General features: G+C 43.0%; 1 protein-coding gene across 2 annotated transcripts in view; it reads left to right on the plus strand.

Moving 5' to 3' along the window:
• The first annotated feature begins 252 nt into the window (after positions 1-252).
• SCUBE1 (signal peptide, CUB domain and EGF like domain containing 1) overlaps positions 253-16,669 on the plus strand; it is a 213,261-nt gene continuing 196,844 nt past the window's right edge. For both annotated transcript variants that reach the window (XM_032204498.1, XM_032204508.1), the window contains exons 1-2: positions 253-396; positions 2,597-2,719. In XM_032204498.1, coding sequence (XP_032060389.1) covers positions 309-396; positions 2,597-2,719 — 211 coding nt within the window. In that variant the 5' untranslated portion in view covers positions 253-308. The remainder of the gene's footprint in view (positions 397-2,596; positions 2,720-16,669) is intronic.

The raw sequence follows: 16,669 nt of genomic DNA on the forward strand, positions 1-16,669 counted from the left end.
GGAAGGACCAAGCCCGTGTGCGGCCACCCTGTTACCTGCGAGGGGTCGGCCGGGGCGAGGGGCCGCGGCCGGTAGCTCCCTTAGCGACCCCGCGCGAGCGGGTACACGGCTGAGGGGAAGCCGGCAGGGAGCAGGGCAGGGAGGCGGAGGGGCCGGGGAGGGGGCAGGCTGAGGGGCCGGCCCCGTCCCGCCCCTGAAGCGGCGGCGAATCGGTGGGGCGCTGCCAGGGCGTCAGCGCCGGCGGCCGGCCCCGAGCGCGTTCCGCACGGCGCAGGCAGGCACCGGGGTTTGGGGCTCGCAGTGGTAACATGGGCGCTGCAGGCTTTCCGTGGCGCTGCTGTTTGCTTCTCGCCCTCGCCTGGACCGGCAGGTTGACGGGAGGCAGCGGGGGTGCAGGTAAGAGGAGGGGGTCCTGTGTCCCCCCGACGTCCCTGGCTGAAGGCGTCGGGGAGGTGGCTGCTCGCTACTAGAGGCGCCGGGGGTGCCGCAGGTTGCGGTGGGGAGGCGTACTCTCGCGTCGGCACTGCCAGAGCCCAAGGACTCACGGGGGAGAGGCTAGGGAGAAAAAGTTCCCTAAGTGCCTGCGAGATAAATCTGTGCTGAGCCCCGGAGAGTCTGCAGGCTGCTCTATCGTCTCAGGTTTTCTTTCCCTGTTTGCGCATTAGCCTGGTGTTTCTTAACAGCCGCGCTCGGATCTGTCTAATAGCAGTAATGATATTAAGTTTTGGCTCTAATGTTTCAAAAAAAAAAAAAAAATCTGCCTAGGAATGTTGTAAGCCAGGAGTAATTTCTTAAAGATGTGTATATAGTCTCTAAAGTTGTGCTAGGAGAAATCCTTAAAACAGGGGGTAAGGGGTATAAGAAATCGTCTTTTGCCCAGAAACTGACTTTAAATGCAACAAAATGAAAGGAGTGAGTGTAGAAGTTCTTCAAGTCCCCGAAATGCAACGTGAGATGTGGAGTAGAGCAGGGGCTCATATTTGGTTTTGCCCTTTCATTTGACTCATTGGCATTCACGCCTGACTCTCAGGCATCCTCTGGTTGCTGTGAAATGTCCCCTTTGGCTCAATGCAGTTCGGATTTTTGATGGCATTATAAAGAGTCCAGCTGTCACTTCTGCTGATCTTGATGGGAGATGGGTGCCGGTTTAATGAGTCAAAAGTATGAACCAAAGCGTTTGGAGGAAAACGAGAAAAAAATTATTTTCTTTTTGTACTTGACTGGATCTGTGTCTTATCTGGGCAACACCCTGGGACCCCCAAAGCGAATTCACATAAATCATAGCTAAGTCTGAACTGGCTGAGCAGTTCAAAGAAACGAACGGGCAAGAAAGAAGGGAACAGAGTGCAGCAGCCCGGCGATTCTCGAGGAAACACAACACTCTGCGTCTAGAAGGGGAAAATCGTTCTCCATTTAAAAAAAAAAAAAAAAAAAAAAAAAAAAAAAAAAGACGAGTCCAGGAGGCAGTCCTCTTGTGAGAAGCCCTGCGGTGTGCCACTGGGCGCCTCTGGGCGCAATGCTGTGCTGCATGCGCTCCCCCATCACTCCCTCATCGCCCCCTCCTCTGCCGGGGACCTTGGAGGATCCGTGTTTCAGCGCTGGGGATGCCTGAGCGAGCACTTCGGAACCGATTAACGTTGGAATTTGAAGCTGACAATAAACCCGCTTTCACTTTGGTGCGCCTAGTCCGAGTTTTTTTTTTGTTGTTGTTTGTTTGTTTGTTTTTTCTCTTCCCCTTTTTCTCCTTCTACGTACACTTCATTAACATTCCCACGACTACCAAACCTCGACTTGTTCTCATCCTCTTCCCTCCCCCCAGCCTCTTTAAGGCCGGGGGAGAAAACGAATGTCTGTCACTGAAATGTTTGTGAAGGCTTTCCTCCCTGAAAGCAAGGACAGCGGGCAGGTTCCCCTCTTTCAGAGCCCGGCATCCCCGGGCAATGCTGGTGGGGCTCCGGGCCCCTTTCCCCGGGTTAGGGGTGGTCGGGTGAGTGTGTGTGTGTGTGTGGGGGGGGGGGGGGGGGGGGGTTGTTAACGCAGGTTGCTTTTCTCTGCTCTAACTTACCGAGCCTCATGCGGTTTCCCATTTATTTACGTTTTGCCTCTTTAATAAAAAGGATTCCTATGGTTTTGCTCTTCAGATAGTTCATTTCCCTCATACCCCTGCCAGCATGGTTTATTTAAACTAGGGTATCTCTTTCTAAATTGAGGTCTCTGCTAGAACATGCAAATGGGATTTTCTTCTCTTGGGTCATTTACATGCTCGCTTGTTTTATCTAACCGAAATGTGCATCTCCACCACCAGACCTATACAACAGCCACTAAGTTCTAGTAAGTTTAATGATTGCTTAAAGCAGAAACGTGGGACTTGAGCCCCTCTAGGTTCGTGGACAGCAAAAGGCAGTGCTTAGATGTAGTGAGAATAACTCATTGGCTTGTTTATCATTTAGCCTTAGGTGTTCTCACTTCCAGGATGACAGACACTTGGAGGGCAAGCAAGCAAAGAGCTTCTGCAGGGAGGGTATCCATAGACGTTTTCTGTGTCTCAGGTCTCCTGTCTTATCTGTCTTCCCTGGGGTTTATCCTGTGATTCCAGATGCTGACGAGTGCGCAGAAGCTACAGATGACTGTCATATCGATGCGATATGCCAAAACACACCAAAATCCTACAGATGCATCTGCAAGCCAGGCTATAAAGGCGAAGGGAAACAATGTGAAGGTAAGGACCGCTCGGCTTCTCTTCTGTTTCTCCTCCCCTCCTACTTCTTATTTGTTTGCTCTTTGAAAGCTTTTGTAAAAGTAGCTGAATTCCTGAAACGATTAATGCAGATTTACAGCTGCTTAACCTCAAATGTCGGTGTTTATTGGCAAGAATCCCCCTGCTGCTTTCGCTAATTGTCCGCCGTCACAACCATCGCATCCTCCAGCCCGCTTGGGGGGGGGGGGGGGGGGAAGGCGGGGTGCGATTTTTTCCCCACCGAGTCGGCTCCGGAGTATTCCCGGGCAGCGGCCAGGGGAAGTCCGTGGAGCCACCGAGCGGGTTTGGGGACGGGAGGACCCGTGGGGAGCAGCCGCCCCCCGACTGTCCCCGTCTTGCCCATCGCAGTGGTACCGTGGGCTCAGCCGCTGCCTGTCCCCGGGGCCCGCGGAGGCACGGGTAGGGTTGTGTGGCCACCCAGAGATTTGCCATCGCCCTTTGCTCCCCTCACCCGGGGGGAGCCCGGTGCCCCCTTGTGCTTCTTTTGCACAACTTAACCGGGCGCCAGAGTGTGCCTAGCGTTGGCACTACATGTGTGTCACGCTCGTGTATTTTTGAGTCTGTGCAACGCTGTTTTAGAAAGGACTGTTTCATGATACTTAAACTTTGAAAAGTTGTTTTGCTTCTGTGTCTCTCCAAACCATCCATTTTATTGAGGGGAAAAAATCTATCACATTTTATAGGGCATTGTGTACAATCATATTTCAGATTTTGTGAACTCATTTATTGAACCTCAGCAGAGAGATTATTCTCTGGTGAAGGGAAGGAATATTGTAACCACAGCAGAATGCCTTACAAATAAAAGATGCAACGGTGTTGTGTTTTTTTTTTTTTTTTCACTTGTAGATGCTTAGCAGCTATATAAATTCTTCCAAGTCTCTCTACTGCAGACTAAATCTTTTTTCAAAATGTATATGGCTAGTCCATTAAAAAGATTCAAGACCTAGAAATGACTTTGCTGAAGTCTACAAAATTTGAAACCGCATTATTGTTCTCTGTGGATTTCCAAAGTGTTTGTTTAAGTGCCCTCATAAAGCATTTTTGTGGTTGACATATTTTTTCTGTCTTGGGTTTAAATTGAAAAATTCCTACTGTCCACCTCTTGGTGCTCTAATGTCTCTGAGCTGTTGTTCATTTGGAAGCCAGAATTTCCTTCTTGCAAACAGACAGAATAATCGTTCAGCACGTTTTCCTCCCCTATTCATCCCTTCCAGGGAAAGAGCTCTGTGCAGTGAAAATGTACTCAAGGCCACAGCTGTAGAGGTTGCAGTGTTCTCAGAATTGTACTTTTTGTATTTGTTTTCCACGTCAAAAGTTTCCTTAAGCTTTAGCTACTTGTATTTCAGCTGTTGAGCTCTGTTTAACAGTAGACCTGGATGGTATTCATGCTTATTTAGTAAATTAATTTCTCTTTGCCTGACTTACCTTGGCTCATTTTAAAAATAGAGAGAGTTGTGTAAGTAGTAAAATTCAGATTTCCCTGCTGAATGATGTACAGAGGCATGGAATTTCCGTGGCTGATGTCAAACTTTTATATCTGATGGTGTTTAGTGTCTGACAAGCTTTACGAGTAAAGTAAGCTAGGACAGTCTACAATGTGTCTGTATGTATGTTAAATTGTTCTATGTTTAGGTAAAAAAATGTAAGGTGTCTAAACCAGGTATTACTGTGTGTTGTGTATGACTTATTTATAATATAGTAATAGTTCTAAAGATTTTACATCAGCTTTAAATCTGAAGTTTCTGATTAATATCAAACGTTGGGATAAATGGAAAGCATGAAATAAGCTTATTTTAGATTACTTATTATAGTCCCTTTTAATTTGATCCTGGATTACTTTGAAAATTTGCTACCGAAGTAATATGCCTTCAGTGGCAGACAAATATCATTAATGTCCTTCTTAAAACTATTGAGGTAAAGGATGGGTCACACAAGTCAGTGGCAGACCTAAAATCTGCCTCAAGCCTGCTGTTCACATAGCATGGGTTTACATGTATTTTGTGTCTTGAGGTCAAGTACTCCAGACCTACAGAAATAAACAGACTGGCACTATGGATTGGTATTCAGTATTCCATCACAACACCAATAATCAGCCTTTATAAATTCACTTTTAAGATAAAAGTGACTGTGCTTGTAGTAACAAAGATGAAATATGTCAAATGGTTTTCATCGTACAAATACCAAAGCTGGGTCGTTAAATGGTTCTGGGACTTCATAACAGAGCTTTTCTAAACAAGCTTTTTAATTAGTTATCTATGAGAAAAAGATGTCTTTTGTAAAGATGTGCATCTTTAATCGAGTTCTTGCTGATATTTGTAGCAAACTACCTGTATTGCTTCATGTCTAAAGAACATTCATTATGGCAAAACTAACCCCCTTATAGTGCTGGCTGTTCTATACAGCCAGGTTTTACTAGACAAGCAGAATAGCAGTTTAAATGCTGCAGTGACCTCGAAGAAATGACACTGTTATCACATTGAAACTAAACTGAGGGCTTACGAAAATTTATTGGAATATACTGAGATACTACGATTAATTTAGAAAGGTGTGCATGTTAGTTTACGTTAAAGATCAGTCTTAAATATTGCTTTTACTTTCCCCGTTTTGGGGGAACAGGATAAAGTATGGGAACTAATATGATTTGGATGATTCTTAAGTTTTATAAAAACAATGTAGCATGTTTGAACAAATATGTTGAGAATGTGAATGTGTTTTGTGTACTCCTGTGTATTTACGTTTTTGCTTCAAATAAAAGGAATAATTTAAAAAGTGGGACTGTTGGGTTAATGCATGCCTTTCTTGTGACTGGAAATGTAGAGTCTAGCCACTTGTGCAAGATTTTGTGCATATTTTGCCACTCTGACCTAAAGGGTAGGAAGAACTGCACAAGACAGAAACAGTCCTTTAAGGACTTGCAGAGAGCTTTAGCAGTAATTATACTGAAATGAAACTTTTTCTTGACCATCCGTTAAATTCCTTTAATAGGCAATTTGTTTCAGGACTTTGCTTTTCTCCCAGAATGTCTTTGGACTGGGCTTCTCCGGAGTTTCTTTGGATTAGGGATGACTTCTCAGTTCACAGGTCTACTTTTTTACTGTGTAGCCTTCTCTGCCTGAACCATCTGACAAATTTCTTTCCACAGAGCACAGTTGCTTCTCTAGACAGGACAGCTGATCTTTTGTCATTGTGGTGGTTTTACTCGGGTGGGCAGCCAAGCTCCACAACAACCATGCTCTCACTCCCCCTCCTCAAAGAGGAATGGGGAGAAAATACTATGAAAAGGGCTCAAGGGTTGAGATAAGGACAGGGAGATCACACAGTAATTATTGTGACGGGCAAAACAGACTCAGCACAGGGAGATAGTAAGATTTATTGCTTATTACTAACAAGCTAGAGAAGTGAGAAACAAAGGAAAGAAACCAAAAGCACCTTCCTCCCATCTACCCTCTTCCACCTTCTTCCCCCAGGTGGCACGGGGGAATGGGGGTTATGGTCAGTCTATAGCGCTTCTTCTCCACTGCTCCTTTAATATCTTCATCGATGATCTGGATGAGGGGATTGAGTGCACCCTCAGTAAGTTTGCAGATGACACCAAGCTAGGTGTATGTGTCGATCTGCTTGAGGGTAGGAAGGCTCTGCAGGAGGATCTGGATAGGCTGCACCGATGGGCTGAGGTCAACTGCATGAAGTTTAACAAGGCCAAGTGCCAGGTCCTCCACCTGGGGCGCAATAACCCCAAGCAGAGCTACAAGCTGGGAGATGAGTGTTTGGAAAGCTGCCAGGCAGAGAAGGACCTGGGAATATTGGTGGATAGTTGGCTGAATATGAGCCAGCAGTGTGCTCAGGTGGCCAAGAAGGCCAACAGCATTCTGGCTTGCATAAGAAACAGCGTGGCCAGCAGGCCTAGGGAAGTGATCGTCCCCCTGTACTCGGCTCTGGTGAGGCCGCATCTCGAGTACTGTGTTCAGTTTTGGGCCCCTCGCTACAAGAAGGACATCGAGGTGCTTGAGCGGGTGCAGAGAAGGGCGACGAAGCTGGTGAGGGGCCTGGAGAACAAGTCCTGCGAGGAGCGGCTGAGGGAGCTGGGCTTGTTCAGCCTGGAGAAGAGGAGGCTCAGGGGCGACCTTATCGCTCTGTACAAGTACCTCAAAGGAGGCTGTAGTGAGGTGGGGGTTGGTCTATTCTCCCACGTGCCTGGTGACAGGACGAGGGGGAATGGGCTTAAGTTGAGCCAGGGGAGTTTTAGGTTGGATGTTAGGAAGAACTTCTTTACCAAAAAGGTTGTTAGACATTGGAACAGGCTGCCTAGGGAAGTGGTGGAGTCACCATCCCTGGAAGTCTTTAAAAGACGTTTAGATGTAGAGCTTAGGGATATGGTTTAGTGGGGACTGTTAGCGTTAGGTCAGAGGTTGGACTCGATGATCTTGAGGTCTCTTCCAACCTAGAAATTGTGTGATTCTGTGATTCTCGGCCACTCTCATCCCCTGTGCTGTGGGGTTCCACTCATGGGATTCAGTCCTTGGTGAACTGATCCGGTGTGGGCTTCCCACAGGCAGTAGCTCTTAAAGAACTGCTCCAGATATGGGTCCGTACCACAGGGTCCATTCCTCAGGAGCACAGTGCTCCAACCTTGTAGTGGGTTTACGTGGCAAGGTTTTGGTAGCAGGGAGCCATAGGGGTGGTTTCTGTGAGAAAGATCTAGAAGCTGCCCCATGTTTGGGAAGGGCCCCATTGTTTTCCAGATCCGAGCCAATAAGCGATGTTGTTTTGCGCCTCTGTGAGAGCATATTTAAGACAGGGAAAAAACGCTGCGCCACACAGCAGCCGGGAGAGTCAAGGGAGTGAGAGAACAGCCTTGCACCAAGGTCAGTGTAGAAGGAGGGAGAGAGGTGCTCCAGGCGCCGGAGCAGAAGTCCCCTGCGGCCTGTGGTGAGGACCATGGTGAAGCAGGATGTCCCCCTGCAGCCCATGGAGTACCACGGTGGAGCAGGGTTCCACGCTGCAGCCTGTGGAGGAGACCACGGTGGAGCAGGTGGCCCTGCACCGACGGAGGCTGCCGCCTGTGGAAGACCCCTGCCGGAGCAGATTCCGGGCCGGACCTGTAGCCTGTGGAGAGGAGCCCACGCAGGAGCAGGTGATCTGGCAGGAGCTGCTGCCCGTGGGGGACCCAGGTTGGAGCAGTTTTCTCCTGAGGGATGGACCCCGTGGTACGGACCCATATCTGGAGCAGTTCTGGAAGAGCTGCTGCCTGTGGGAAGCCCACGCCGGATCAGTTCATCAAGGACTGCATCCCGTGGGTGGGACCCCACAGCACAGGGGACGAGAGTGACCGAGAAGGAGCGGCAGAGAAGAAGTGCTGTAGACTGACCATAACCCCCATTCCCCGTTCCCCTGCGCTGCTCGGGGGGAGGAGGTGGAAGAGGGTGTATGGGGGGGGAAGGTGCTTTTGTTTTTTTTTTCCTTTGTTTTCTCACTTCTCTCGCTTGTTAGTTGTAGGCAATAAATCTTACTATCTCCTTATGCCGAGTCTGTTTTGCCCATTACAATAATTATTGCGTGATTTTCTCGTCCTTATCTCAATCCTTGAGCCCTTTTCACATATTTTCTCCCCATTCCTCTTTGAGGAGGGGGAGTGAGAGAGCGGCTGTGGTGGAGCTCGGCTGCCCACTCGAGCGGAACCACGACAAACCTGAGTCCTGCACGGGCAGCAGCTCCTGCCAGGTCACCTGCTTCTGCTTGACCTCCTCTCCATGGGCTATAGGTCCAGCCCGGAATTTGATCCAGCAGGGGTCCTCCACAGGCCACAGTCTTTGTCGGTTATTTTTTGAACAATAAAGACTGTTTCTGCAACGTTGACTTAGTATTATTCTTACTATTTTAATCTTGTTCATCAATTCCATCTTTCTTAAGAAGCTGGTCTTACTCGCTGAATTGTAATGTTACTTTAGTCTTTCAAATATCTGTCATATTTTTCTCATGCTCTTCAAAGATGATTCCAAATATTGCCACAGAGCCCCTCTGAACCTGGAAGCAGCACAAGACAATTCAGGGTTCTCATTTCCCAGCTCTTGGTCAAGTAATTTGAACTGAAGTTTCCTCTTATCTGCAGAGATAAGTATGTGCAGGGATTCTGGATGGAACGGTCATGCCCATTTCTTTTAAGTGACCCATGTTGTCCTATCAGTCCACTCTCAGCAAGTCTTTTTTTAAGTGGGTCTTCCTTATCAGTGAAGTCATGTGAGAGCAAATAACCACTGTTTCTTGTCCTTGGTTTTTGAAACATAAGCATCTCAATGATCACACTACTCTAGTGGGCTCAAGCTTGAATTGTCTGTATCACTCTGCTGAGTAACAGTGTTACCACTGAACAGGGCAGCTTAAATGACTTCTTCCTGATTGATAATCCTTGTAAATGTGATGGAAGGTGAATTTATTTCCTCAGGGAAAGGTCATTGTCTAGGATCTTGAATATATTCATGCATTTCAGGTTGAATATTATTACTGCATCCATAGTCTTACTGTTCCTGCCCATAAGAAGGTGCTTTGCGAAGTTGGTTTGGTCAAATCCACCAATAATATCCATCAATAATATCCTGCTATGTACCTGTCAGCAGAACAATTTTCTGACCACATATATCTACACCCTCTACCTATTCTGAAAAGCTGCAGGAAGATTAAATGTACATGTTATTCCTAAATATTGTTCCATCATTGTTTCATATCTTTATTCTAATTTTGTTGTTTTCTCTATAACCATTCCATGACCTGATCTGTTTAGTGTTTGAGACTTAGACACAGATTTAATTACTTTTTAACTGGTTGTACAGTATTCTTGAGGTCTATAGCGAATATTAGGTACTGAATCTGCATTGCTTCCTAGTTTTCCAGCTATCATACATTAAAAATAACATTAATGTCATTTGTGGAACTTCACATTGTCCTCCCATAATGGCTGTGTTGTCTGGATGAGATCTCTTGCTACCAGCCTGCAATGCCTGTTTTGTTTCCTGTTGGCTTGCTGCAGCCCATCTGAGCCCGGAGGAAGAGATATGCCACCTTCCAGTTTTGTAGTGGTCTTTATTTCAGCATCAGATCTTCCAAGTTCTAATCACACAGATAATAAGTTTACTCTGTGTGAGCCATTGTGCTGTCTTAATTGAAAGCAGCTTCTAGATTGAAGCACTACATGTTGTCAAAAAGTGGGGGAGGAAGAACATAAACCAGCTTCTTTGATTCGAGCTAGTAACTCATTTTTTTTTATTCTCTATAAATCATATTAATTTGACTGGCTAACTTGATGCATCAGTTTAGGCTGATAAAGGTATCTCCCACAACTCAGTTCTCAGGACTTCACTATCTGTGCTTTTTTTTTTTTTTTTTTTTTTTTTTTCCCCCTCCCATATTGTACTATTTAATGCTTAATTCCCAGTTTGCCAGTTTTCTGAACTACTCCAGGGAGTGGAGTTTCTTAGGGGATGGAGAAGGAGTAGCAAGCAAGAAAATACTTTTGAGAACGAACATTCTGTAACAAAACAGAATTTTATTACAGCCTAAGTGAATTAACAGTTTATGGTAACTTTTCCTTTCTCTTTCACTCTTTTCCTTGAATAGGGGTCTTGTTTTGGCCAGGGTTGAGCCTTAGATTTTTTTTTCTTTCAGATTGATTTGGTTTTCTGATTTACTTCAGCAGTTTATCCAATAAAAAGTTGTGATGGCACAACCTGTTTAACTGCTCACCATGCCATCAGTCCCCATGAGTCACATGCTCTTATTTTCTCTTCTTCCCTTTACTCCCTACCCTGTCATACCTTTCAGAGCTGCTTTCTGGGAGCCCATAATGCTACTTCAGTGAACAGTTTGAAAATCTTCCATTTTTACTATGGAAAAGAACATTTGCTTCGTTCTTTCCTTCTCTCTCTCTCTCCTTCTCTATCTCTCTTTTTTTTTTTTTTAATACTTCTTGGATACAAATATCACTGCATTTTGCTTAAACCAATACCATGCAGACAGAAATATGGTCTCATTCTTCAGAAGCATTACATATAGTTCTTGATTTGGAAAAAATGTTTTTTTCCAAGGACACTTCTCTAAATAGTTGATAAGCTCCCTGTCTGCTGGATGGTCTATGGGTACTCTGGGAACTTATAAATATATATTAAATTTCATCAGTCTCAGCAGTTGCTGAGCTGCAGAATCTGGGGTGGCCTTCGATGGTGATGTAATCTTGGCATTTCACAGGAACTTCTCGTTTGCCCAAATATACAGTATAAGTTATCTGCCAGAAAAATTATAATAAAATGAAGGAGCATAAATAGATTGCACTAAGCTCAATATGTAAGAGTCTGTGAGTCTGTCCTCTTTTGTCTTCATTCTTTAAATGTCTGTCACACACTGCCCAGTTTTCCTTAATTTCTGTATTTCTATTTACTTTGACTTGTTCTCCTAACTGCATCTTTATTTGTGATGTAGTCCTCTTCGCTTGCAGCCTTCATCTCTGTTGTCCTGTGTATTCTGTTATTTAGCTGTCCCTTAACCTTGTAACTTCCCTGCAAATCTCATTTCTCCGGCTTTTGTCCATTCCTAGTGCATTTTTGCCTTTAAAAAAACTATTGTTCTGTTTTCCCTTCCTTGTCATTTATTTCAGTTGCTTATTCCAGTTAGAACGGTATTATTCTGAGAGCCAGTGTCCTATTGCAAGACTCCTGGGAACAGAGAGCTGGTAGCTGCTGGCTGTGTACCCCTTATGAGTCCTCTCTCTTGAGTTCTGTCTTCAGATCAAAATAGTTCCCATCAACTTGCAGTTTTTAAACTTTTTCTTCTTTTATCTTCTTTTTTCCATTTCTTTTCTGGGCTTCACTGCCACCTCGGAGTTCACCTGTCCTTCATCCCATTCCCTGTTGTTCACACCCCCTGCAGATTCATGTCTCTTTTCTCAGATGGCTGACTGTAAAGACATTGGTGCAAATGGTTTACCACCGTTTGTCAGCTTTCATTTGATTGGGGGGGTGGAGGGGACTGTAAGCATGTGTGTCCAACACAGTATCAAAATGCATGCATACACTGATGCATCAGGTGGTTAGGGAGCCTTTGGTCAAATGACAGTAGAGGAGTTGGGAAATGTGACCTTCTATTATTTCTCTAACCCGTGTCCAGATAAGCTCTGCTAGTGTGGCTTTTGTGTCCTATGCATTTGAGCCAGGTAGCATCCTCTCTAATACTATTAGGACAGAAACAGCAATTGTAATTACAGATGATGGATACAGTTTGTGTTCATGTGGAACTAGCCCAACCCTGTTCTAGACCAGGATTAATAGGAGCCATAACGAGGGAAAGTCTTGCCTAGCTTCAGCTAGCCCTGGGATGGAGGAAAATAGAGCAGATAGTTACATGTACAGTTGGTTGGAAAAAGGAATAATACTCTCAGTCTTCTCAATGCACTGATTTAGGGAGTTCCTGTTTGCTTGATCATGCTTTCACACGGCATCAACTGATGCAGGGCTATACTGTGAAGAATATCACTGAAATACCCCCACCCCCACCCTACCCCACCCCACCCCCAAAAAAAAAAAAAAAAAAAAGGAAGAAAAAACAAAGGATTACAGCATGGCCCCATAAGCAGCTCTACACTGAAAAGGCAATAAACTGTGGTATAGCGACTGAAAGAAATAGTGGAAAAGGTGAGTAGGTTTCATAATCTGGGTTGGTTCCTGGAGTCATTCTATTCTGAAACTACAGCCTAAGGCTGCAAAAACACTGACAGAGGAGACATTTTGAAAGTTTCTACCCAAATTTAGCTTGTGAATTTATTTGATCATGATTATTTTAAAAATCATGATTATTTTTTTTTTAAATCATGATTATTTTTAAATTATTTTTAATTATTTTTTTTTTTGGTGACTTTTTAGCTATGTATCTTGGTCAGATTTTTCTGTTCCCAGAAATTTAATGAATGATCCCTGCTTTCTTTCAGGAGGTTGTTCAAAAATATGAGAGCACAAAATTTGTTCAAGTAATTGGGGGAGATTTTTAAATGCAGTAAAGCAGTGCCTTTTCCATATAATCACTTTAGGGGGGGGCACCTCTATGGGTTTGGTTTTGTTATTTTGGTATATAAATTTCAGTTGAAAGAAGACCTTTCTGGAGCTGTAGAATATCACAGGTTTTCCTTCACTGTTCAAGGAAAAGAAAAAAAAAGTATTTGGATCATTTAATGAGCTGATATAATGCCTTTGTTTAACAGGTGCTTTAGACCTGAACCAAGTGCTTAAAATGAGACCACTTTGTTGTTGTCTGCCCCATAGGTAACATCAAATTCAAGATCATGATTTCACAGCTGTTGATGATATTTTAGAGTACAACCACTAATGACAGAACCTGATCTATTAAATGGATTAAATGACCAGTTTTAATTCCTGTAATATTTTTAACAGATTAGCAGTTTTAAGTTGAGAGAGCTCAGCTTAGCATACTGAGGTTCCCATGCATTAGTCTTCATGAACTACTGTCAATCCTTATGTTTCATAAGGCATGCTCAAAGAACATCAAGATTTTACTTTGAAAAAATATGGATACTGATGATACTGATTTGGTGTTTTTCTGGAGAGGGGTCTAGTGTAGTATGTACTTTAGAGAACAGAGGATGGGAACCACTGCAGAAGTAAATATTTGTTGGACATATCATTGGACATATAATCTCTGAAAGTACTCCATGACATAATGGCTGTGCATTCAAGTTCTTGCTGTTGTCAGAAGAAAATTACTGGATTGTTTTTGCTCTGCTTTCATTATCTGGAAGCTGAAGCTACATAGAAAGCTTTTAAGCAAATAGTCTTCCTGTTACAGTGAAAACATGCTTGAAGTAAGTAGATAGCTATTTATCTATCTTGCTGAATGGAGAGTGTGAGTATTGCGTATATTTTTTTATTTTTTTTTAATCAGCATGTATGTGGGAGTTTGATATCTGACTTTATACTCTAGTGAAGTTCTTGTCTTTTATTGAACATAGTTATGCCTTTTACTCTTTTTGCAGTTTTCTTCCGTTTGTTAAACTTGGAAGATTATTACATAAAAAACATGATTTTGAGATGTGCTTCTTACTATGAAGCACCAAATTCTGAGTTTATTCAGAAATGCATGTTTTTCTGATTCATTCCAACTTGTCTAAAGATAAAAATTATCAGAGTGCTTCTTTCCACGTCCTTCTTCCTCACACCAGTCTCTCTTAAACTATACTATCCAAGTTGTTGCTTGTGCAGTGGTACGCTACATGCGATCCTTAATAATGGCCTCAGTATATTACGCACCAGAAAGCCATGTGCTCTGAACAACTGACTGCTCCTACTTCTGACTGCTAAAGGATTTCTTCAAGGGTAATTGGGCGCACTGGGCAAAGGCAATCTTGCTTGGCCTGTGCTTCAGACTGGTCCAAATTCATGAAACTGCTTCATTAGGGAGGCTAAATGTGAACTATTCAGCTACTGGAGGGCAGTGCCTGTTGTGCCATGCTTGGCTTTGTGCAAGTGGAGCCCTGTGGCCTTTGCGTATCTTGAGTTCCTTGCACAGTGAATTTACATCTGTTAAGACAAGTGTGTGGACATACTCAGAGTGCAAGCAATGACTGAGGGAGCGAGGACTGCCAGAATTACTCTGACCTGTAACTGTTTTGACCTGTAAGAGCAAACCAGAGAATAAGGCAGGAATAGACAACCTCAGCCTATTTTCCTGAAACGAAAACCTGAAGACCAAAATGGTTTGTTTAGGTGTAGTCTGTTTCATTAGGTATAAACTGTTTCATTATGTGAAGATGGAAGCAGCTTACTCTGTGTACAGTTTAATGTCTAAGGAGATTATAGCTTCAGAATGGATGAACTTCTCAGTTACAGTTCTCTCAAGCACTTAATAAAAACAACACCCTCAAATTTTTGTCACTTTTAAACCTAAATAAAAATTGAGTTCTTTTTGCCTCTAGCACTTTACATCCTTTCACTGTTTCTGTTTTGAAATATTTTTATAATTCTTCTTCTTGAATGATATATGAGAACTGTATGAGGAAAATTAGTTGATTGTATCACATATGGTCTCATGAAGCAAAAGCTTTAGCATTTGTTCTGAATTGGGAGCACACAAAAATCTGTTTCAGGATAGCGGCAGGAATGGCATCCATTTTCTAGAATAACTTACTGACATAATGTACTGTGGAGGGTATGAAACACAAGGCTAAAAGGATTTTAAAAAGTCAGGAAAAAGCAGTCCTAAGGCAGAAATAACACTTTGTAGTTTTTTGTCTCTTTATGTCAGATAATATATTTAAGTATCCTGAGGAACTCCAGCTTGTAAATTTGCGTGTTAGTCTGTATCCAAGTAGAACAGATTTACTAGAAGATATTCCTGTACTACATAAAAATGGAAGTTTTTTAGTCATTATCATTAATATTGATGTTAGGATTAGACAATGGCGGTATGATCTAGGAGTTTTCAAGGCAAGTGTCTTGTGATCTGTAAGGAAGGTGACGAGCAGTTGCTGTAGCCTGTTCTGCAATGGGAATACTTCATCAATCCTTATTCTGTATAGAATTACCTGATAAAATACCTGAGTTAGGACGAGTCTGAAGGGGTGGAGGGATCCTTTCTGAAAGGACCAGCATGTTTTCCTTAGTCACCGTTCATTGCAGAAAATCCTAGTGTTTGTAACTGTGAAGCCACCTGAATGATCCTGTTCATACCTAGCATATTCTGTAGGTCTCATGCTTAAAGGATAGTCTAGTGTCTGGGCCATGCAATTTGACTTTTAAGTCCTTGTGCCTGTGGGGAGTCTGGGAGACCCCAGGTAATGTATGAGAGGTTTGCTGTTTGGTCTTGCTATGTGAAGGGGCTGCCACAGCTGGTTGGGGAGATGTGTGGGTGCCTGTCATGTATTCACAACCACAGACCTCAAGCTTGCTCAGGTGTTTTTGCTTAAACTTAATGGAATAAATTGATCCCAATGATGATTCCAAGCATGAAGAATTTCAGTCTTTCAATAACTTGTGAAAATGGGAAGTTTTTGCTTAAACTTAATGGAATAAATTGATCCCAATGATGATTCCAAGCATGAAGAATTTCAGTCTTTCAATAACTTGTGAAAATGGGAAGTAGGGAGGGAAAGCGTTAAAAGGCACTTAAGTAAGTACAAATCTTGGTATTCTTCTTTACCTGACAGAAGTACACACAACATATGTGTTCAAAACCCTTGCACCAGGTATGAAAATAATTATTAAAAGGGAGGGATATGCTACTGAGAAGCTTAGTACATATTTTTATTACTGAACCGTACAAAATTAAGGGAAAAAAGCCATTGAAGGAGTAAACATTATACTATATGTGTCAGGTTGAAGAACTTGTACCTTATATTTTGTTACATAATATACAAACATAAAAAAAATTAAGTTCTAGTGAAAATCTAGTTTACCAATGGATTCTTAAGCAAACTTTATGATCAACAAGGAAATGTAAAACCCAATGGAAATACATGTCTTCTGGTCTGAATTAGTCACTGACGTGGTCTTTTCTATTGTAGTATTTGATGCTGGGGGGAGTGCTTTAAATGCTTCACCCCATTTAGCCTTAATTGCTCAGTTTTAATAGACATTTGCTAACTAAAGGAACCAAATTATAGCTTGAATTAGACTTTACTAATCTTAATTAAAAGCTCTTTTTTATAATTGGAAACAGCCTATGCTTAAAACAGTAAACCATTCTTAAATGACTTATTTTTAAAAGCTGAGGCCCTTTTGATAATTGTGTAGACTGAGTATGGGTAACCATTATTGTCTTTATATTGCACTTAATTAAAAATGTCTCCTCCATGTGTTTTTTTTTCCATCTGTTGGCTGTAAAATTGTTTGGATGGTGTATTTGGGGATTACTTTTTCT

Source organism: Aythya fuligula, chromosome 1 (genome assembly GCF_009819795.1).
Source record: "Aythya fuligula isolate bAytFul2 chromosome 1, bAytFul2.pri, whole genome shotgun sequence".
Lineage (NCBI taxonomy): Eukaryota > Metazoa > Chordata > Aves > Anseriformes > Anatidae > Aythya > Aythya fuligula.